The sequence below is a fragment of the Aulostomus chinensis genome, chromosome 3 (genome assembly GCF_037954235.1).
Source record: "Aulostomus chinensis isolate RoL2024-O1b breed Wild chromosome 3, RoL_Achi_v1.0, whole genome shotgun sequence".
Lineage (NCBI taxonomy): Eukaryota > Metazoa > Chordata > Actinopteri > Syngnathiformes > Aulostomidae > Aulostomus > Aulostomus chinensis.
The window spans coordinates 27,879,261-27,904,222 of record NC_141322.1 but is presented as its reverse complement, the minus strand read 5'-3'; the positions used below and the strand labels follow the sequence as shown (position 1 = coordinate 27,904,222).

The 24,962-nt window shown below is 41.6% G+C and overlaps 1 protein-coding gene across 3 annotated transcripts in view; it reads left to right on the top strand.

The window, feature by feature from the left end:
- The window catches only part of igsf21a (immunoglobin superfamily, member 21a), a 184,424-nt gene that overhangs the window by 88,356 nt on the left and 71,106 nt on the right, over nt 1-24,962 (top strand). For all 3 annotated transcript variants that reach the window (XM_086200105.1, XM_086200104.1, XM_086200106.1), the window contains one exon: nt 15,687-15,808. In XM_086200105.1, coding sequence (XP_086056231.1) covers nt 15,687-15,808 — 122 coding nt within the window. The remainder of the gene's footprint in view (nt 1-15,686; nt 15,809-24,962) is intronic.

The following is a 24,962-nucleotide window of genomic DNA, read 5'->3' as shown; positions in this document are numbered from 1 at the left end:
TCTGACATCATGTGACTGTGTGATACGCATGAAGGACAAAAACAGTTGAAAAGAAAACTCACTCAGCTATTTTGGCATTTTGCTACAGAAAAATAAATCTGTTTCAACATTTGAAGCAATGTCACCAGGTAGAAAATTCAAAAAATAAGAAAATACTGTCGCATATGAGTGTTAGGTGAACGTGAACAGTCTCAAAACCTGCAAGCTACATCGAGGAAAATCACACAACACAAAAATGGTCCAGATACAGACATCCTTCCATTTAGCTTAGGAAAATGTTATGGATTCAAGGAGCTTATCAGAGCACTTGACCTCAGATATGAGTTCATTGTCCAGAGACATTTTTCACCCACTTCATTTCCCAGCTGTAGGTGGTGGATCAGCAGCTCCAGACGGACTCAGACCAGCTCTGTTGTACTCTGAGCTGCACGATAGCCTCATGTTCCACGTTACTGTTCATTTTGTTGACAATGTCAGCTAAACACTTAGAAATGTAGGAATCCATCTGTGTAAAGGCTTTAGCGAGCTGACCAGAATTAATATTTGATTATTTCTTGTTTTATTTATCGACTCTTGGCTGTCTGCACCGTGCTGTACAACACCAGCAGTGCAGTCGTTCCATGAAGATCTTGATTTTGTCAAGATAAAAATGAAACTAAACCTTTGCTCATGGATATTTTAGTGTAAAAGAAATGTTTCATCTTTATAACTTAGTGGGCTACCTTAATAAAAAGGACCAGATTACAAGAGTTTGCCACTATCTGAATAGATTATGTAAAACCAACATTAACACTCTGGTTTTAACTTTCTTTCAGGGGAAAAAAAAGACTTTAAGTTTGAAGATATAAGGTTTTCACGTGTATTTCGAATATCATTAATAATCCTGACTGGCAGTCATGACAAGTATCTCTGGGGATTCAAGCAGGAATCTTCCAATTACAACCTCCTGAGCTGCAACTTAATAATAACTAGAGACATTGGAAAATACTTAAAGTTTCTCAAAAATACTTGCAATGCATCTGCTTTCATGTGAGCAAAGGAGAATTATAAGTTCCACGTTCTAATCTTGTTTTATGCAACCCTGTTGTAACTGTCCTGACATGCACGCTCAGGCTCGTGGAGAGACGTTCATCGATGGTTGACGGTGTCAACCTGAGCCCAGAGAACTTTGACAAGATGCAATGGAAATATAGTTCTGCAGCTCTGAAAAGCAGGACATACGTGTGTAATAGTGTATTCTGTGTGATAAGTGTGTACAATGTAAAAGTATTTTTGTGTTGTTTTATTTGTACGTAACAACCAGAGTTTCTTTGCATTTCTTCAAGCAAGTTAACATTAATTTAAAAAGTTAGAGATGAAAGTTTGAGTTCCACCACTGGGGGAAAAAAAAGAAAATAATTTTTAATTCAAATTGCTCAGTAGTGACTTGATTCAAATGCATTAGACTGCCTTGCCAGTGCAGATCAGGTATTTTAAATGTCTTCTTGTTTACTGGTCCAATTACTCCCTTCAGATGGCCACATAAAAGACAGGGGCGCACAAAAAAAAAAAACGGCTTCAATTTATGGCATTAGATAAATCTTTCAAGGGGGTTTCTTTATGCATCCTTTGAAAGCTGTGAAGATATCTCAGTGGCAAGCCATTTTCTCCCAGTATCGGAAACATACAGCTGAAATGAGTTCAAGGATAAACTGAGCTGAGAACAGTGCACGAGAGATAAACTGATAAACTGAATTGTAAAGTAGCTGTGATGCATTGATAACGTGCTCTGACACCAGCAGTACTTTGTAAACATCCCCAGCAGGATATTTTGATAAAAACATGATTGGATCCATCAGTGCGGTTAAACTAAACCCTCCCATGTTTCATCCAGCCTGTCGGTATTATGCAGAATACTGTGTGGAATGAGCTTCTCGACTCACAGGAACTAGGTGACTGTGTGGGCACTTTCACATGATATCCTGCAGCACTTGCTTTGTTTTAGATTTACTCATCAAACCTAAATACTTGTGTGGTAGGCAAAAAAACAAACAAAAAAAACTATATCGCCTCTATTTCAGACACCCACTATGAAGGGGAAGAGTTCTTTTCTTTGCTATCAAACCCAAGCAACAAAACATTTCTCTTTCTGCTGAGAAAGGTCAAAAATCTGTGGTGGAACGCCGCTGAGTCCTGCCAGTCTCTGACGTTCTACCCCTCTGTTAAATGAACTGGCAACATGCTTTTCTATGCATTGTTACCTTTTTATTTAACATTTTTGTAAAATAGTTGTTTTTTTGTTTTTGTTTTTTTTAGTCTGCAATGTTTTTATCCATCAGTTTGACTGTAGTTTTAAGTCAGGAAAAAGGTTGCAGTCCAGCTGGCGACACTGGCAGAAAAATTATGGCAGTCAACAGAAAATAAAGGCCCCCCCTTCGTTATAAACCACCCTGATGATAAGCTATGCACTTCTGAAACACACACACACACCCACACACCTTCGGTGACTAAGTGATATGAGTATGCAACACCCCGCTTGTACAAATAATGATTGAACAATGAGTAGATGTGGATGAAGTAGGAAACTTACCTGCAACATTTACTCGGATTTACTGTACATGTGTAGTACTTCTCCGGTTGTACTTAATTTGAAGAACCAGAACAAGTGTTTGATGTAGCCATTTTTTTTTATTAGAAGGCATTTGATCCACAATCCTTTGAACTGTGAATGTTAGTGGTTAAGTGCATCCTCTTATAATTGCTACCAGCAGAGGATATTTTAGATAAATATTTTAATATCCAGGATTGACATCTTCAGACCTTACATGGTCCAGCGATCAGCTAGGTTTGGTCCTGGTCTTGTTCTTAGTTTTGCTATCCAGGTACCTCCTGTAGGTTTTTAGCTTGATTTGCACTTGTGCATCAAATAGAAGCGGTAACCTACAGTGCAGCCTGATGTGCATCTCCGGGGAAATGTAAGGACGCGTTCCCTCCATCGCGATTCCTCACGCTCATTTCCTCTCTATCTCCTATGCTCTGAACTCTTTTCAGCATTTATTTCAGTCGCTGCAACCCTCGGTCAGAGATCATTGGCTCTAATTCCTTCATAGTATTCGCTCTGGTTCAGCCACCAATGTTGGAAGCACACAAAGAGAGTCAATGCAGCAGCATTAAAGCCCCATGGCCAACTAGTGTTTCAGTGGTGTAACTGCAGCATAACCCAGCCAGACCACAGAAAAAAATATTCATGCTCCTGCGTAGGTCATGTGATTAGGTTCAACAGACCCACCAAGCAAGTATAAATCTAGCTTTAGCAGGCACACTCTGATTTCACAGTATGGTAAAACATTTCTCAAGGATTCTCTCAGCAAAGAAACAATTGCTTTTTTTGCACACACACACACACACACACTCACACACACACACGTTTGACAGTTCTTGCTTGCAGCAGACTTAAAGCGATGTGCACAACACATGGATACCAACTAATGAGAAGTGATCTGTGGCAGGGAGAGAGAGAGAGAGAGAGAGAGAGGAAGAAAAAAGATATTATTTTTTTCCTGCTGCATCCGGCAGCCTCTTGTGTTAATAATGTCTGCTGCTTCATTAGCGAGTGGTGCTTCATCATATGGCCTTAAAATCTCTCAGCCTTCACCAAATGACCGAAACCCTCTTTAAACATGCGCCGAATTGCTTTAGTTCCCAGATGGTAACAAGGTCTCATTGGTACTGCCACTAGTTTCCCTTTTGCACAGTAAGGCTGTGGTTTCTTGTTTCATCGCTACAAGCAAGTAAACATTTATGCCTTGACATGCTCACATTGTTTTTCCTGAGCCCCTTTACTCTAATTAGGAACCATTGTCTTTGGTAACACTTTTCTTTCAGATGAGCTACGCTAATGAATGCACCTGCTTGGGCTGCAGTTTTCAGTAGTCACAGGAGTGGGCAGAGAGTACAATAGCTTGAGGAGAGTGTGCTTGTGATGGATACTCTACCTTACAAAGTGCTTTGTACAGCGCTGGTGAGCAGACATGTATCTGGTGCTCATCATTAGGCCAGCTAATGGATCATTGCAGGGAGAATGTGCCCAGGAGGAAAAGAACAGAGATCAAATGGGCAGCTAGTCTCACAAGTCTGGTCTGATTAGCCATTCTGTCCGGATACCTCACAGTGAGGGTCATGTGGGGTCTGGACACTGTGTCCATCTTCATGCTAAGAATGATGCAATGCAATGACATACACCTGGGGTGTCACATTATCTACATTTACACTATTCATAAGCCTGCCTTTTTTCTTTTTTTTTCCAGCTACTAACCTTCCTGCCATCCCCTATCCCCCTCCCACTCCAGGCTGCCCGCGGTAACAGGCCTTTCCCAGCATTCGAGGTCATTTGATCTCCTCAGCTACCTGTTCTTCTCTTTCCTGGTCTTTGCTATCCTCCTGCATAAGTTTATGCACTTCCTAGTAAAGCTAAACTTTTTAACCTCTGAACTCTTAAATTTGTGCTTGACACCTAAGGTGCTTCGAATGAAGAGCCTGTGCCACTGTTTGACCAATGTTTAGGGCTGAAACGTCCCTGTCCTTTCATTCGTTAAGGTCATGAGGATATTTAATGATCTTTATTTGATCCTGTTTTCAGGCATGTGTATTTTTGAATAAGGTAAAATGATTAATTTAAATGGAAATGCAGAAAAGGCAATTTTGTTGCATTTTGCCATTATTTTTGCTCCTTCACCCTCTAAAGTTCTCATTGACCAGGATTTTAGATGACAAGTATGCCAGTTTATAAGAAATCTTATTTTTACTTGAATCTGAAATATTGTTGAAACAAATCATTAGAGGTATGACTGTATCTGTTTTGAATGAAATTGTTTGCACAGATTTTTTTTTTTTGTACGCTTAATTAACGTTAAATCATAATTGCCCCTAAGTGATATATTTAAGTTAGGGTATAAATTTAGTCCCAGCACAATTAAGGTATCACGCTAGCGTCAAATCCTGTCTGCACTGCACACGCATTCAAGACAAAGTGGAACATGAGATTAGTAATGCAGTGTAAATCAGAAAAATAGAGGCATTCAATATTAAATTAGAGTTTTTTGTTCCTCAGTACTTAGCTCAGTTAAATGAGTAGACAAAGTCACCCTTGAAAACAAGCATTTGGAGTAAATAAGAAGAGCCACTGTCTGCTTCCTCAATTTAACTCAAACATGTCTTATTAAAAAATTGAAAAGGGGCCTGTGCTACATTAAGGATTAGAAATGTGCATTTAATCTTGAAACCAGTCTCATGCCACACAGCCCAAAAAAATACTACGGCCAAATATTTTTAGAATTTTACAATGAGTCGATCAACATTTAACAAAACATCTTTTTCTCATATTGGGTTGGAGTGTTGATGAATTCAAGAGAAAAAATGAATTAAAAGATCCACTGTTTCATTGGTAAAATCAATCTTTCAGTGCGACGTAGCTTTAAACCTTTAAATGTGTCCTGCATAGTAATTCCAGTATGAATTTTGTCTGCTTCCAGGCCATTTCTGTCAGAGAACCATCCCTGTGATGCATTTTTCCACAGTAAGAAGACAGAAAGTGCTTTATCATAATAAAGTCCGCCATAAAATTTATGAAGGAAAAAAAACCTTTAGTCTATTTTAGCATCCTGCCAAATTCAGCATTTTGTTGTGCTTACAACCTGCTTTATGATTTATGTGTTGAATGTTCTGCATTCTTGATATATCCATCAACCAGCAGATGCAGATGGTGGTTGAAGAATAAGGAATGTGTGGGGTGGGGGTGGGGTGTGTGTGGGGGTGGGGGGGGGGCAACTGAAGCTGCAAACATATGCAGACTTGCTTTTTCCACAGTGGCCCTGATGTCTTTCAAGACCATCTGTTTTCTAATTTTTGTGCCCTTGTGAGCCGAAACCCATCTGTGATATAAAGAGGAAAATGTCAAATGTGTTGACAGACCTCAGCATGGCAGACAAAACGTCACCATTAGCTGGATAATAAAGGAAAATTATTTCTCTGTAGACTTAATGCAAGAAGTGCTGTAAGGAGTCGTGAAGTGAGAAGAACCGACGCCCGTTGCAGGAATTCCTCTTCATCACTAAAAGTATCTGGAGCTCAAAACTGTGTAAACTGCAGGAGTGAAACTGGGTGACACGCCTCTTCTCAGAGACCATCTAGAACTCTAGATTTACCTGTACCTGTCACAGTGACCTTAACCTTGGACCACCTAAATCTGTTCAGTTCATCCTTGAGTCCCAGCTCTGGAAAAAATTGAAGAAACTCTCTGAAGGTGATCTTGAACTATTAGCATCAAGGGAAGTGGGACAGACGTGCACCCAAAAACAACATAATTCCATGAAAGATTACTGATGAGATTGTGGAGCTGCAAGTTGGGAAATAAATTATTCTGTAGTTCTGGATTCCTTTGGTGGATGGATATTTAATAAATGCCACGCCCATCTCCAGCAAATCATCATCTCTTCTGTCAGCGTTATCCTGTCCTGTCAGTTGGAGATATTTTACCTCCAGTGTGACTGAGTAACTTAAGTCCTCATTCACCCCAATAAAATATGCAGGCTGACGTAGTAATTATAACTAAAATTCAATGATTGCCTTTTTTAATGGGGAAAGGAGACAGTGTTTGTTTGCAAACCTGTCAACAATCACTAATCTCGGTTATTACAGCTATGCTAATCTGGGAATAGATTAACCACACATTCCCAACAGTGGTGCTCAAAGAGATTCATGTCTCCAAAACACTACATTCCAGAAAGTTGCGGTGTCTAAACAGGCCTGATACGTGTCTTGGTCATGCCCAGAGACAAAATGATCCTCATTCATTATAGCAGATTATCCAACAGATGGACTCTGTGATGGACTTTGTGACCCCCATGGGCAGGGGGCCAGGATAACCGACCCAGTTATACCCCCTTGAATCCAAAGATCTCTTCCTGTGAACCACATGGGGAATAGAATTGAAAACAAAATCATCCTTTGAAAGTGTGTGTCTTTAGAATTAAAATAGTCCATTTTGAAGTGCCTATAAAATGAGAACACACTGTAGGAAGCTGCTGCTTCTTCTTTTTTTCTTCTTTTTGTTGCATAGAACTAGAAGCGCTCTGGTTTCTTCAGCATATTCGCATTCTTAGAACTCAATATTCTGTGGGTGTTGAATGATCAGTTTGTTTTGTCAGAAATCCTGGCACCGGCTGGCAACTGCAAAATAAGGTTGGCAAAGAAAGAGTCAAACAGGCAAAACAATGATTCAGCCACTGGAAAACAGCAGCTGAGTGAGCGGAGGATGGCTGGAACACGTGTCGCAGAACGGAACAGAACCTTAACTGAAATATATTTACATGTGCTGCAGGTAAATGGTGTGAGTGGTGCAGGTTTCTGCAGCACTGTCAAACAGATGCAAATATCAACAAAATGAAAACGTTTTGTGATCGTAAAAGACGCCATTTAATGATTGATTGTAGCATCTTGATCATCCACACTGTGTAAATGTTTCGCTCTGCTTTGCCGTCTGTGTCCTACAGCAGCTCCAGCCCAGTTTCCTACAGCGCGCCAGCTGTCTGATAAAGACATTGTCAAAGGATGGTGTGAACGTGGAGTCACTTAATGCACATTGATCAAACAGATTAAAGACAAGTGCCCACAACGATGCTCTTCCCTCAGCGCCGCATCACATTACCTACACACCCTTGACTGAACTCTTCCATAAGTACTTGATGTCATAATTCGCCGCTAATTGCTTAAGTTACACAATCAGGCCTGACTTGATTTGCCATTCAGTTTTAGGAGGAAAGGCATGTTTTTGTGCAGTGTCATTGTACGTGATTTTATCTCTCTTCACTTCTCTTTCATTTATGTTGCTTTTGATTGAAATCTCAAACTAATAGCTAAAAAGTAGTGAAGTATCTTCCACATCCCACCAGTTTCCGTAGCATGGAGTTGGAGAGCGAAGCGCTCACTTGACAGCTGTGCTGTTATTTGCATCCATGGTACTCTGGAGCTGCACAGAACAACTGTTCTCTATTCTTAGCTCATTAGCTTCATTAAGAGATTTGAAAAGAAGCACAGTGCTAACGGCCATAAGACAGTGGTAATTGTTGAGGTGTGAGGGAGTGACTTTTCACCCTGAATCAGAACAGAGGTCACGCCAGTCAATCATGCAACGCTAGAAACAATCCGAGAGGGTGGATGAAGCAGAATACATGCCGACATATTGCATCAACATTCCTCTTCCTCTTTTTAAAAAAAAAATACGACGTAACAATGCAGGAACTGTACTTTGACCCAGTTTCATACTTGTTAATATCAGTCAATTCTTGTTTGTCAGATTCGATAGGTAATGCTGGCTTAAACGTCAACTGACTTAAGACTTAACTGTAGCTGGTGAACATTGATGTGGCGTTAAATTCTGATTAAGGGCAGTTTAGTTCTGTGTCAAACTATCTTCATGTTTTTGGCTTTACGATGTGCCAATACCGAAAAGAAAACAGCAAAGCACGCTGTAAATGACTATAGCGGTTCCAATTTTAGAACCTGGGTTGAAGGGTTCACTCATTTCGTAGCCGAACTTGTTTGCTGAATGCGATTGAGTGGCGAGCTAATCACGGGAGAGTGGCCTGGTTCTTGAGGATTTCACATTTTTATTTACATCACTATGATAGATTTCACCCCTCTAACATTTTAGCCCTTCAACAAAAATACCCAGAAGCATTTTGTCATCATTTTTATCTATTTCAACCTCATCAACATCTCATCTAGGAATAAAAGGTTGTTGATGAACGTTATTCATCATAAACTTTACTGAGGAAAATAATGCTTCAAGGTGATGCTCTGCCTGTGTAGCCTCGGCACTGTAGCTGAGCCTGACCTGCTTTAATTTCATCACCTCCTCATTGTCACAGACAGTCTGTCTCCCTCAGAATGACAGCCATAATAACCATCTTTGGATGGCCTTGTCTCAGATTGCTTTCGATAACACGCTTGCATAACAGCGCCTGAATTTATAGTCGGGCTGTGCCTGACCCCCAGCCTGCTACCTCCAGGGTGCAGCTAAATGCAGCTGGTCTGTTCCTGTTGGTGGCACAGTTTTCACGAGGCTCGGCTCTAATCCTAGTATGTAATCTCCTCGTTCCAGCAGCAGCCAATCACAACCTGTTTGTACTCTGTAATATCGGAATGAAAACGCCTGACAGCAGAGTGGGAGCATGTGACACCAGTGACCAGAAAAAAAACCCCTCAGTCATGATGGTGTCTCTGGTTCTGTACCTTTGCCAGAAAATGTAATATTAATGTTGGCTGCCAAAATATTCAGCCATTTATTTTAGGGTTGAATATATAATAGTAAAGTTTGGTTGTATTTTATTTTAAGAGCCAGTAAAAGACATGTTCATAATTTTGATATGAACCATCTTGACAAGTCTAATGAATATCCCTGAAAGGATGTACTGCAGTTGCCTTTCACAAGTTTCTAACTTTTACAGTATAAAGTAGGAGTCTTTTTTTTTTTCTACAAGTTCCTTAATCACATCCACACAAAAAGACCCAAGGAAGGGATTTTTGACATGGATACTCATATCGTCTCCACTTGGGTAGGCCAGGATCATGGATCTTGGTCGTTATCTTGAAAAACAACACTTTTTTGGGGGGGGGGGGGGCCTGATGGGAATAGCACTGATGTTGTGAACCCTGAAGCAATTTCAAACAGGCTGTCTGGTTATGTTTGAAAATGCCTTTTTATCGCAGCACTCGCAGCTCACCTTGAGCGTATAGCAAGCCTCGGTTCTCGCTGCTGTAGCCTGGGTTTGAATGTTGTCTGCTCAAATTGCTGTTTTTTTTGTTTTTGTTTTTCCTTCCTGTTTCTGAACTGTCGCAATAATGTGAAAAATGCCCCAAATCATTAACAGTAAATATCAGTCTTTCACATTTTTATTTTATTTTTTGTTTGTCATGTTGTCACAAAGATTGGAAACAAACAGCAGTTACTGGAACTCTTTGATCCCGGGAGAAGCTGCCTGTAATGGTGATGCTGAACTCTCGTCTCCTGCAAATTCAGCATCTGTTCAGATTAGCATGGCATTGCATGATGAGCTCATCTGAGCATCGGGAGGTGATTTTACATGTTTGTATCATCAGACAGCGTGGATGAGATGTAGTTCCTGAGAGAACTGACAGACAGAGGGAGGAGAGGAGAGGAGCCTGTAATTTGAAGCATGAAATCCCTTTAACATGTCCATCAGCCGGTAGGGGAGCACAGCATGCAGAGCTGTAAATGTGCAGGTTAAGAGGCAAGGCCACCAAAGCCGCACAATGGATATGTTTACTGAACAGGGATCAACATTACACAGCACATCTACAGATGTAACCAACACTTATTGACCTCCATAGTCAGCGAGAATACCACATCATCACCTCAGCGTTCTCCCTAGTTGCACTTGACAGCTCTAAGTGCCACAGACTAATAAAGTTAATACATGATGCACTTTTATCCCTCTGCATCATATTTTGTCTAGTTTATTACACTCGTCAGATGCAACACTTTTGCAACACTTTCTTCTGTATTGTCCCTAGTATATCAAGCCTTGTGCTCCATAAAAGCAATGACAGTGAGTCTCATCGCTGATTTATTGCTGTACTCTTGCACTCTCTTACCACAAATACTGCAATTCTCCCAATGTGCAGGGATGTTGTTTAACGTTTTGGTCAAAATAGCTCAAAAGCACAGAGATGGGAAGCTTGCAGTTCATCTGGATTTAACGAAATAGAAAAGCACCCGGTCTTACTAAGTAATGCCTGTCTATTTTATGTGTATCATTAGGCCCTTGAGATGTAATAAGCCTCTTGTAAATAGAATAAAATGATAGATTCACCTCATTCATGCTCTGATGGTGGGGGCTGACATGTAAGGCACCCACCTGCTAATCAGGAGCAATTAGGGGGTCTTGCTCAAGGACACAGAACCACGTATCTGTAGCCTCATGATTACCAGACAGCCTCTCTCCCTCCTGAGCCACGCCATCCCCGATTTGAACATGAATAGATATAAGATGTAATAAAATGTGACCCTCACCATGACACCATTTAAAGTTACAGTGCAGTGCCGTGAGAGTGGCCGTCCTGCACCCAAAGGGTCGTTGGTTCGATCCTCACTTCCCCTGGTGACCATGTCCAAGTGTCCTTGAGCAAGATACTGAAACCCTAATTGCTCCTGATGGCCCTGCGAGGGACTGGTGACCCATCCAGAACGAACCCTGCCTCTCACCCAATGTCAGCTGGGATAGGGCCCCCCCCCCCAACCCTTAACGGAGAAACGGTATAGAAAATGGGTGGATGGATGGTTGGCTGGGTGTAGTGATTTTGTCTTCATCTTCTGGCAGTGAGGGGTACTACACATTGTTGTGGCTATAAAACAGTGTATGCATTATTTTGATCATCACTCTGCCCCTGAAAATGACGTTTCAACCAAAGACCCGTTTGGTCTGATAACTTTTGGAAAGTCCTATAAAGTTAGCTCTCTGCTAACTTGTAGTAGCTCAGCTGGGGTAAGTCTCAGGTGCACACGCTCTGTCCTTACTTCCTTGTTTGTTTGCATCATCAGTCCAAACTTGCAATTGTTTCTTACGCTGCATTGAACAGCCGCTGAGTCTAAAAATTTTGACTTCTGACCTGGAAGCGTTCCAGGAGGCATCAGGTTCACGTGAACAAAAAACATGGCCGACCGACAAAAAATGACTTTGTTGTTAGTAATAAGACGGGAAACAAAAACAATAGGGCAGCCTTCTTGTCAATTTTTTTTGTCCCTGCTATGTTAGCCACGTCAGTAGATTATTTATATAATCAACAAATGTGTTATATTTCCTCAAGTTTTCACTTGTTTTTTTGTGCCTTTTTTCTCAAACAACTACAATGCAGAGGAAGATAACTTTCAGACTGTTTAGTGTCCAGATGCCTGAATCACGCTGGTCATGTGCTTGACATCAGTGTTCATGCAGATACACATGTTTGACTATGTGATTGTAGTTGTTTAAGGCCACAACTATCTGTCCATCCATCCATCCATCCATCTATCCACTTCTATACCACAACTATTAAGGACAAATATACTTGGAAATGTCTTCTAGTTGTTTTGTAATTGATCAGGGTCGAATGAATGTACAAACTTCCAATCTGAGCGGCGCCTGATTGTACTTTTTCAAATATTAGGTCAGAAAACTCACAGTTCCAAGTTGTCAGGAGCTCAGCATTAGCCAGTCGGCTCCTGCTCTTGTGTTCTCTCACCTGGTTCCGGATGTGTCATTAGCTCTGTTTGGTTTCCTGCGCCAGTCTTTTGTTGGATCACCGGTCCTGTTCTCTGTGCCTTTTTAGTCCACGCTGCTTTGTCTCCCAGTGCGTCTCCAGACAGCCAGTTCCCTCTGGTAGTTTGAGAGTTTTCTGAATCTTTTTTTTTAAATTATTTTTTGGTTTGTTGTTAAAAATACATCATTGACTGCCTCTGCCAATCCCTGCATTTGATTCCTGCCTCCTCACTTTGTTGCAGTATATTCAAGAATAAACATCAGAGCTCGAGTGCACTTTCTCTACAATAACAGGTCTGGATTTTGCTTTAGATGCCAACACTTTATACATTTTTTACTTGTGTTCAGTAATAATATTAATTTTACTAGTAACACAGTGTCTCCCAGTGCTTCTTTCCTGTTTCAAAAAGACACTTTGTGTGATAATAATATTAGGCAAATTAGCATGGATATGAAGGAAAGTGCCAAGCTGGTTCATGACAATGCTCTGATCATCTCCTTTGTTGCTGCTTGTCTAAGTCTTTAAAGAGGGACTGAATGAGAATAAATCCCATTAAGACATTGTTTGAGAGCCACTCGGCTGTCCATCTAATGAAAGTTTTAGACGTAGATTTAAATCACAAAGAAATGCTAGTGAAAAATGAATGGACATTTTAAGCCATTATCATCTGCTTATAAAACAGCATATGTGGGACGTATTCTTATTGCTCTACAATATCTCGGCATAAAATTAAACTCCATGAGGTCCAAATCTTTGTACTGGAGGTTTGAACATCCTGTGTAATTCCATGCATTTCATATTTCTTCTCTCCTCCTTTCCATCTTGGGAAAAGAAAAAGTGCTATAAAAAAGACGTGCTGTGGTGATTTTCTGCCTGAAATTACGAAGCAGGATTCAGGTTGAATCTCTCACAGTTGGCCTGCAGTGTGTTAGCTGAATTTCCTCCAGTGGCTGCTGATGCAGCTGCAGCCTATAAATAGGTCGACCCCAGACAGGCGGGGAGAAGAGGGCTTTGGTTAACCCCTGACACTCCGTCCTAATCTGACCCCAATAATAGGAGGCATCATTAGGGACTCGGCTCAGCTGGCTGGCCGGCCGGGAAGGCTACAGGCCGCCCTCCGTCTGGAGAGATCTTGGCATTATTATGTCTCAGAAGAAGCACCTTCAAATTCACCCCGTTGTCAGCTACCTGTTGTTGACTTCTCTATCACCTGCTGGCTGCCTCAGCCAAAATCCGCTATCTGCCACATTTCAGACAAGGAATGGTTATTTGACTCTCCACCTCTCATGTCCGTCTCCTCCTATCTCCAGATAGTGGAGTGTTGGACAGGTTTGGTGCCCCTGTGTCTCTTATAAACCACATTGGTCCAAAACAGTGGTAGCAAACCTTTGCCTCCTCATCAGTACTCTACCACAATGAAAAAGTATCGATCTCCCCTCCTCTACAGCCATTTTAACACACTGTGGTTACCCCCCTCCCCTTCCAATGTTCTTTTCCCTCTACAGTCAATCATTATACCACCCCAATGTAGGAGACATCCACTGATTTGCAGAATCTTTCCAGTCAGATTTATTGCACTCGGGTTAATCTTCATTAAAGGGGGGAAATCATTAAGGGGGATAGATAAAGTGAGGGTGCTCCAGAGATGGCCTGTCACAGGGATGGATCTATGGCTTCCTCCACACAACCAGAAATCCGACACCTGCTTTATCCACCAGGAAGCCAGCAGCAACTGTAATGCTTGATTCGATGGACTGTGAAAACACGGACAGCTGGACTATATCCCAACTGACATTGGGTGAGAGGCAGGGTTCGTTCTGGACGGGTCGCCAGTCCCTCGCAGGGCCATCAGGAGCAATTAGGGTTTCAGTATCTTGCTCAAGGACACTTGGACATGGTCACCGGGGGAAGTGAGGATCGAACCAGTGACCCCTTCAGACGCTAGATAGCCACGCTACCTCAAAGCCATACCACCTCTTTCATACAATATTGTGCATATATATATATATATATATATATATATATATATATGCTTACCAGATCAACTGTGAAATCCACATATAAAGCAGACATCAAGACGGTTCCGTACTGCTGCATCAGACAGAAATTTCTCTTAACACCTTAAGGTGATTCTTTTTTGAAAAGGTCCTGTACTGTAACTATAGCTGTGGCTCAAGCCCGGTGGTTAGAAAACTCCATTTTCAAATACAGATTTTCTTTTAACAGCTGACCTTTTTTCTTTTACCTCTCCCTGTTCTTCAGCTTCAAACAAAGCTAGATGATTGCTGTGTTTACACCACTAGTATCTGCTATTAAGAATGAGCAGATGGCCGTATTCTCAGGTCCTTGACAAGGGTGCCAGAAGTTTTCTTCGCCAAGTGTTATAAAAGTCTAGAATCACATGCTGAAGCGGATGAATAGAAAACCCTCGCAACTAATCTTTTGACCTTTCAAATTTTAAATCTGTGAAAGTATCCAAGCATCCCACTTACTGGTTACAGCTGATAAAGGTCATTTATTTCCATGCTCCTGCTTTTAGTTGTTTCAGCATTGGCAATTCCCTGTGCTGTACCACTTAGCAAACTAAGCCTGAGGCGGTGAGCTTTCTCTTGAGGCAAGAGGTTGAACGAGCTACCCCACATTTACAGGCAACGACTGTTTGCTCATATAAATACTCCTTAGCTTTGTCTCTTCGTGTTGCAATGTGTACATTATACATTATACTGCCTAATCATGAAATGCTTTGACATTGTTTACCTCACTGAAGGGATTGGATTGGATCACGATGATAGCATCTTCACTAGCAAATGGAAGCAGGATTTCTGGCCCACCAACAATTTCCTCTTCAAAGCAGCATTAGTGGCTCCATTAAAATCCTGTCACCTTATTCCTTTATGGCTGCCTGTGGCTTCTGGGGGAGAGAAGAAATCATAGTCATTCAAATGCTAAGTGACTTTAGCACTCCTGTGAATATAAGACAGGAAAGAACTACTTCATCATCTACCATGCCTAGAAAAAACATGGGACCAGTGTTTTGAATATCTTTTCCAACCTACCTCTGCAGTCCCTCGTCACAAGCCATTACCTCTGCAGAAAGCAGAGTGCTTGACACATACAGAACACCGTGTCAGTCTTCATTAAGGCTTAAGCGGGTGCATGAACATATACCAACAGCTGTATAAGATACTGTCTCCTCGACAGCAAGTCAGCAAGTTTTCAACCCCTTGTTCTTCTGCATTAGCAGTGTTTATCATAGAAATGTATCAGTTATGCAGGCAGGATTACTACACAGCGTGAGACAACAGGTTCTGCTCAAGAGGAACTCTAGCAGCAGAGAGCCCCTCCCATCCATTACCAGAGGAATTAATGTTTTCCTTTTTGCTTCACAGGTCACAGATGGAGGCACCATCAAGCAGAAAATCTTCACCTACGACGCTATGTTTAATACCAATTACTCTCACATGGAGGACTACCGCAGACGTGAAGACCTTGTGTACCAATCAACTGTCCGGTGAGCTTCAATTAACTTTGAAATCAGGCTTCTTGCTAAATTTGGCTCTTACTGTATTACCTCATCTGCTGCTTTGCAGCACTGGAAAAAAATGCTAATATTTAAACCAGTTGTGGCATCAAAACCCTTTATTGTGATAGTAAATGCACCAAGATGAACTCCCGCTCAGTGTAATGTAACTTTATTCCTTGCCTGCAGCTGGTTAGACAGTGCCAAACTGAAGTGACCTGGTGAAGGCAGTCAGTGAAGTATTACATGAGGACTATTGCTGACGGACAGATCGAAAACCTGATTCATTAAAGTAGCTTCAAATTGGTTTGCAACAGCAACATTATTTTTCTCTCCTCGTCTACTCCAGTGACATTATGGTGCAAAAACACAGGCTAAATCATTGAGACTGATTTCACAGCAATGCAGCGACACTCAGTGACCAATAGCTCTCTTGCCAGAATTAATCCTCCTACTGGCAGGTTTTGAGTCGATCCCATAAGCCATTGTGATGTTGTTGTTTTTTAATGCAATGGGAATATTCTGCTCCTAAAAGCTGAAGCTGACAGATTAGCTGTAGACCTCTGCTATTTGAGCCATAAGTCCATCACCTTATTTAAGAATTCTACACAGACAAACTATCAATAAACACAACAAAGACACTGTTTGTTGTGGTTGTTTTTTTTTTATTTTGATTAAAGAGGTTTTGCCATTTAGATGTTTTTTGGGGCCATGATTCCAGAGCTTGGTTACCTAAGGAACCCCCCCCCAAAAAATCTGCATTATGTCCTGAAGATCCTCTATCAGAAGTAAGCTAGTGTTTTATGTTTTTCCCAAATGCATTTTGTGAAAACTCCCTCCTCTTGCTGCCCTGATTGGATGTCACTTCACACATCTAAACTAAATGACAAAATTCTAGCTAATCCGTTTTAGAGTAGGGCTGCTGGCAGGTCTTCAGGGGGTGTGACCCCAGTGCTGTGTCCAGCTCCTTCTGGGTCAGAGAGACACATTAGCACCCAACATGTTGTCTAACCTGTTAAAATATGGATAAAAGACTTGAAAAACCTCACTCCATCTCTGGAAGAACAGTGGAAACTACTCGGTGGACACAATACACCGCTGAAAGGTCCCAGTCGTCGAAACCATCTACTATAGGCTGTCTGGGAAAGCTAGCATTAATGTTAGCAATACTAGCCTAGCTAGCGGTGGCGCTAGCACAGTATCGACAAAGACAGATCAGTTTTAATTCACACTGAACTGATGTGCATCATGTCAGTTGTTTAATGATGGACAAGAATCTCAGGAGGCTAAGTGAAGAACAAAAACTGTCAATAAAGCTGTCATGTCTTCTAGTTATAGGCCCACTTTCTTTGTTTCTGTCCTTTGTCGTAGCAGGCTTACATGTCCAAGACAATGTAGTATGAGAGACCACTCATCAAAAGATGAACAACTTAGTGATGGAAAAGTGTTGTTTCATTTGTTCGCCACAAATAAGCAAGTAGTCTGTCTCGGTTCCTCTTCACTTCCTCTTGAGTGTAGCGCTGCAGTTTTGGAGGGTTTCAGTCACGCTGACTGTAAAATCAAAGGACCCTGCAAGCAATTGTGATGTTTTGTAAGTGCACAGAGTAGCCATTGTATAGTCCATTACTATGTCGTTTTCTCAATTACTCTCGGTTGGTTTGTTAGGCCCCGACCACTGGGACCAACTGGTTCACTGCACTGAACTACATATTCCATCTCTAATGAGGACAGGAGGTGATGACACACTGTAATCACCAGCTTTGTTTGGGATAAAGATTCCAGTGTGTAAGATTTAGCTCAAATCTGTCCAGGGCGTTCTTTATTCCAGTCGTAGTAATCCCAGGAAACTCTGTACCGCCAGTCTTTGTGTGCAGGTCTTGCAGACAGATAGCAAGAGTTAAAGAGAGTGGGACTAGGAGTCATCTGGCTGTTGGCTTGATCACATGTTTAAGGTGTCTCGGGGAATGTCTTCCTTTACCCCAGGCCTCAACAATATGGCTGGCAGCTGTCTGCCCCGTCTCCCCATTTTGGTTCTCTCTGCTCTGGCTCTCCTCTGAGTGCTGTCTCAATGTTGAGCAAGACAAAGGAAGTGCAGGCCATACATCACACTTATGACTGCTTTTAAAACTGGTGTTGCGTCCTTGTGTGATGATCCCATTTTTATCATTTTCTTTCATGTCATCATTGTCCCGCTCCTTGTCTTTGATTCAGCCCATGTACATCTCGTATTTTTTGTATATTCTGTTTTGTTTTTTCCCCCTCGTGTGCTGTGGCTGCCCAGCTGAGGATGATTTATCTGGACAATCCTACTAACCCTTTGGGAGCGTAGGCATCATCACAGTGGAATGGTGTACACACTTACAAGCGTACGGACATGGAAACATGAAAGCACACACAAATACAAACCTGACCTCCCCCACACCTGGACATCCACACACACATACAAAGAGATGGGAGTGCGAAAAAGCGGAAAAGAGATAGGCTTTCAAATGATCAGAACAGCTGGATGCTACCTGCTCTGACCTCTATCCGCATCTCTATCAGAATGCTTAGGTCGTGTTAGTCAACCACGGAGAAACGTCGACTCCCTCCACAGACACACCATTCTACCTGTAATGAAAAGAAGTGTCCCTCTTGACTGGTCACGGTCCCACTTTCATGCTATAACAGCGATTCAACACTACTAAGAAATGCAAAAGGTGTTGAATTGTACTTCCTTTAATCTCTAGTTTCCACCTGAGAATGGTACATTTCTCTACAAACTGGAGACCGGCGCTTCAGCCCTCTGTATCTTTAAAAAAAAAAAAAAAAAACGGAAAGGATTTTGTTGAAAGCTATATATTTATTCCTTTATAGAATATTTCGCACAATGAGGTGTAATTATTGAGTTGCAATAATGGTGGAATATTCTTCTCTTATGTCAGGGTTTGAATTAGACTATTGCAGAAGTGACACTGATATTGAAGACTGACAGATATTAGGCATAGTCTTTTTCAAAGAATGGCGCCAGCTGTAACTTTCTCTGTATTCAAGTGTCAGTGAATGTGTAGATTAGTCCTCATGTGACAAATGTGGCAGGTTTTGCACCGAGCTGATGACACTTGAGGTTTGAAGGACCGACCTCTTGTGTACAAAAACTAATGGGATCAGAAGCCTGAATCTCTTTCTTTCAAGATCTTTTAATGTGAGGACAACTGTGCAATATCAAGGGCATGCACCGGTTTGGTCTTTACCGTTGCTTTTTTTTTCTGCAAGTGCTTGTTCGTACATGACGTTTGGAATAATACAACACAACTTCACAGCATGTGCTGTTTTGTGGTAAACCTCTACAAGCAGGATGACGGTGATTGCTGTTGAGATGCATGTGACAAAGAAAACAGCAGCCTTACGAAGGGATTATTTTTTCAGAGCCCTGTTGCTTTTTTACTCCTTTTTGGGGGGGGGGGGGGGGGGGTTCAGAATTAGAAGTTACGAAAAGTTTCATGACTCTCACCAAACAGAACAGCAGGCTGATGGGCCGCAGAAGCAGATCTCTGGGTGAGGCGTTACCAAGCGACAGAGGTGATGCTCTACCTAACCCCCTCCCTCCAGCATCAATACTGTACCCCCCCCCCCCCCCGCCTTTCCTGCCCGCTGGGTACAGCCTAATTAGTCATTGGACAACTGATGGCCTTTATTCTCGGGTGTGCACTCCATGAAAACACTCCCCCAGGAAGCAGACTTCAAAGAGACATGGATCGATGAGGACTTTCAAAATAAAAGCACAGCATAACCAAAAAATGAAACTCATATTCGTATTTCTTTTTCAGTCCATTACATATTTTTCACCTTCGTAATAATTGTCACTTTCTGTTTTATTTTGTAACTCATACCCTCATGTGTTTATGCTGTGTTGATTTCCTGCCATTGTTTGTTTTTTTTTAGCGCATTTTGATTACTTGCCCACCTTGATGCTCTCCATCTGAATCTTTTTACTGATTTTTGTAGATGCTGGATTATCAGTTTTCCTCAGGTTTCTAGCATTTTATTCACACTCTTTATATTTTTTCTACTTTTCTTGCAGTTGACTACTGGTATTTGACCTTTGGACAGTTTTTGCCTTCACCCAGCGTTTGTCAGACTTGTTTGCCTTCGCTGCTGGTCTCTTTGGTCTTGGACATTCTGCACGTTGATGGACTTTGCCTTCCACCTACTCCTTCTCTATTGGCTGCCTCACAATACAGTTACCATAAAGCCTTTCTCCCGCTGCCTGTGAAATCCCTGCTCTTGAGTCCAATCCTGTCTTGACCCTTAAAGGAAAAGCTACTGTATTTCTCCACATCTCACTGTGTCCCATCCAAAGAAAACACGCAGAAAATACTCAAACCCACTATTTCAATGATTTCTGATTTCTATTTCTGATTTGGAACATAGGATTGAAATGACGCAAATCATGGTAAAGATAATTCTGTTTCGGTGAAGCCTCCTTTTTGATTGATGAGTAGTTTTTTTGATTTTTTTTTTTTTTTTTTTAATTAGACATTACCTAAGGTTTAGCCTCGTCACTTTGCCGTAGTTGATGAGATCATTCTCCTGCCAGAGCCTCGTTCAGCTGCCACTCTGAGCGTTGCCACAACTAATTTAGGGAGAGCGACAATCTTTGTGTGTGTTCATGGAATAAAGCAAGTAAAGTTCCCCCCAACCGGTCAAAGCATACGGCCGTCCCTGCTGATCCTTCCTAAAACGAAGGTTTTCATCACCGCTGTTGCAGGATGTGCTGCTCATGGAGAATTGTTGGGTGTAAATGCATTGAAATGTGTGGTACTGGACCTGCTCTACGTGTAAAGATTCATGAGACAACCTTTGTTGTGATTTGGCGCCGTACAAATAAAACTGACTTGCCTTGACTTGACTTAAAGTTTATGTCCCCATTCTAGAAAATCATGGAATATATCAGCCTTTTATTGCATGTAGGAATTTGCTGGATTACTGGGCTGGATCTATATTCAGTAGCTTTTAATGAATTCTAATGATAAGCCTTATTAAATCATGATTAACTAAGCTTAAGCTGTTTAAACTAACAAGTATACATTCTATATCATGCACCACAAAGGCCAAGGGGCTGGATCTGGTCAGCAACACACTCAAAGGACCACAAAACACCCCCCCTCCCAGCAATCAATTAAGCCAGTGTCATCGGAATGAATCTCGTGTGTAAACGACCACAATGAGTCTGTCCTGCAATGAAACCTGATTCCAACAGAGGGTGTTGGTCTAAATTTAGACTGGGTTACATGCCACATGTTGGTTCTTGCTCACTCCAGTGACACACACATGGATTCAGAAGCAGCATATGCTGAGGGAGTGTTGCTGTGTTCAAGGAATAAAACATAGAAGACACACAAACGTGTTGTGATGTGATCGAAGGAAGAAGAGGGAGAAGCCCTGAAATTGTTGTCACTATATTTTAGTTTTTTTGAGCAGAAGAATGCTAAAATATGGTGAGTGCAGTTTGAAACTGATCCTACCTGAAATAAAAGGTCTCCTTGTTAGTATATTTAAAGATTTTCCCTCACCTAATCAATTTTAAAGCTATACATGAAAATTATTTGAGCATGCAGTGTACACTTAGTCAGATATTTTAGGGGAAGAAATAACTACAGTCTTTGCTTAACCTGAGTAATCCACATTGAATTTGTTGTTACAGCGACTGTAATCACTGAGAAGTGAAAAGTATTGTGAGTTTTTCAGTGGCTCCTCCACGTCCAAGCTTTACCCCATTTTATCACAGAACACTCCTCTCTGTTTGTGTGGTTTTCAATCCATGAATACGCTGCTTAGGATTGCCAACAACAGAACTACAGCTTTGTGGATAAAAACGGAGAGATGAGCTACATCAGCATTTACCTCAAATGTATCTAGCTCGCGCAAAATCAACCAACCGCACCTCGCAAGGCTCCCAGAGAATCACAGCGTTATCCGCCTCAACTTGTTTGCTGCTCATTCCTTAAAAAAACAAAACACAGGGAATTCTACACCTCTCTTTGCTTGTTGCCGTGACTCGTCTCTGCCTTCCAGTGCGTTAATGATGACGGACAATCTTGACCCACTCCCCTTTAACACTGTAGAAGGAATATCCGACAATCCGCTTGTTAATTTATAGCAGAACTTGACTAAACAACATGGCATAGGCTGCCCCCCCCACCCCACCCCACCCCCCACTTCCTTTCACTGTCCATTTAGGTAGCTGTGTTTACTTGCATTTGTAGTTGTTGCAGAAGGCCTACATATCTGGAAAGAGCTTTCAGATGCAATACCTTGGGGACTATTGATCCCTCTTTGCAGTGTGCTGTTTTTTGCAGCTCCTCCGCTGGGACCGCTTGCTATCGATCTCCACCTTGTATGCGCTGTTTTGGTCTACTTGGGAGACCTTGTTGTGTTGTGGTACCGATGGAAATCTTTTGTTTATTCGGTTCCATACCCGCTTTGTTCTTAGTAATCATATCTGAGCTGCAAAGATATTCTTTTGTTTTTTTTTTGCCATGTTGTGTTGTACTTTTTTTTTTTTTTTTAATTATATCTGTAATTTGATACAAAATACAAAAACATTGTTTTTAAAGACACCATGAAATATGAAAAAAGTAATTACAAAGGTGAAGATTAGCGATAAAAAAAGAAACAGGAATATTGACAGTATTTCTGTACCATTCTCTGTAAGGCTTGAAGTACATTCACAGAATACTTGGATGTACAGAGAAGGATACTTTAAACTCCTCCACACTGTGATCAGTCCTTCAGAACTGCTGTTGCAGGTGCATGGACTCGTATTTATTGTGAGTCCTTTGCCCTGGATCCATGCAGCTTCAGGAAACAGCTTCTCGTAAGACCTTGAGAATCGTCACGTCTCTTTCACCCCTCTCACAAGGGTTAAACAGATTTCAGCAACAGAAAGATCTTGCAGAAAGAACGTGACTCTCACGTAGCGTCGTTGTCGCTAGCCGGTTTACGGATCACACAAACTCCGTTTCAACTCTTTTTTACAGCCTCCTGGCTTCCAGATCTTGACTAGCTGTTGACCACAGTTCATTGCTTTATCTGGGGCTAGTGTGTGTGTGGGTTGTGTGGCCGTCACCAGGCCAAACCGATGATGGGGATTACAGCGTGGAAAAGAATGAACTGTGAGTGCAGGGAGCATGAGCCTCTAGACGACAATGTCTACACCTCTACTGATAAACAGTGTTATTATACTCAACACTAAAATGTAATCTGTGTGAATATATGTTTAAATATCAATAGATATCAATATAGTAAAAGAAGAAAACAAAAACAAGAAAAACCTTGGTGAACTCTCAGACAGAGCAAAAATATCTTCAAATTAATTCAAAAAAATGGATAAAGGCAGTGTGTTTTCCACAAAGTGCCAACAAATGAAGGAGTTGGGATTTTAAAGTGTCTCTATGATAATGATAATCTCATTTTACCCAGAGTTTGTCCCCCTTCTTCTTATGTAGACGGAGGCTAAAGGTCATCTTCTCCACAGATCGGATAGAGTTCATTATATTAATAAAAAGTGCAGTAGTGGGAAGGTCCCTGTGAAACCGCTATTTTGTAATTGCTTTTTTATAGGCAGCCATGAATATCCTCAACAGGTATGAGAGATATGACATCCTGAAGAAGGAAATCCACCCAGCAAGCTAAAACCCTGCAAAAGCTACAAGTAGTATTTCTGCGGTGGTATTACTTCACATGCTGAGGGATGCACCAGGGCTGTTGAGGCCAGTGAGCCTTTGCTATCTGCTGTTCCCACTGGGAACCAGTGACAGTGGCCAGAAAGGACAACACACTGATTTCTATCCATAACATGAGATTTAAAGTAAATATCATTTAAGTTACTGATTCAAAACAATCATCAGTTTTGGCTTTAGAACTCTCAGAACTGCTACGACTGAATTATGGGGTTATCCCAGTTATGATTTCAAATGTTAACTCAAGTCATTGAGAAGCGAAGAAGGAAAAAAACGCAGAGCTCATACTCTCAGAGTCACAGGTTCTATTTTTGTGAACAAATTCTCAATAGAGTAGCACCTCGGAAATGCATGACATCAAAGATTAGAGGGGGTGTTGAAAAATTAATTCCACCAGTCTTAATATTTAACAGAAGACTCAATGTTAGGAGTACAACCTTTCCTCTTTGCCTGCTTCTAATTCTGATGGACGTGTCATGCTGTCAAACTGGCAGGGACTTCAGAATCAGGCCACCGCTCAGAAATGCTGTGGTCGGGGGTTTCTTTCCGGCCCTCTCACCCCTCTTCCTGCAAAATATCCATGCCTGAGTTATCTTATCTTTGGGTTCTGTTCTCAGCACTTGTCTTGCTTTGAATCCACGAATGCAGCAGTCGGGCCTGTGGATAACAGAACTACGGCTTTGTTTGTAAAAACAAAGCAATTGGCTACATCAGCGTTTACTATAATGTAGCCAGCCAAGACAAAGCCAATTACCTCCCCTGCACCTCCAGAGAGATTCACACTGCTATTCTCATCATTTTGCATTCTGGTAAAGGAAAAGCCTTACTTGTTTTATGCTTATCCCTTGAGGAAGTGCTGGCAGAGACATCCTCACGTCATATCTGGAGGTGAACACATTTTTTTTCTGTTTTTCATATATACTTGCTTTTTCAAACATTTGCTCATCATCGGTTCCTTCAGCGATGCCTTCCTGCCTGGCTTCCAAGTTTACGCACCCACAAGGATGAATCTTGATGCTTTTCATGCCTCCCCACCGGTGACAGCAGGAGGCCAGAGGCAGTGATTATGCCTGTCCCATTCTTACCTCGATGTATCTGGAACCTCGTGAAGGAATTTCTTCAGATTTGGCACAGTTTGGTCCTTTAGGATTCAAGGAGCGACTGGAAATATTGATGGTCAAACTCACTGTCATCCCACATGTGCGTGATATCTTTCCTTTTCTTGTTATCCAAATATCTCAGGAATGCCTTGAGGGAATTTCCTTCTATTTTGCAGAAATATCCACTGGGACATTTTGGTGGTCTAAGGTCAAGGTCACGTTCACTTTCGAGTCATTTAAACAAGGAACCTTTAGAATACTTTGTGGGGTTTTCGTCAGATTCCACTGGTATGTAAGGATGAACTGAACATTTTGGTGACA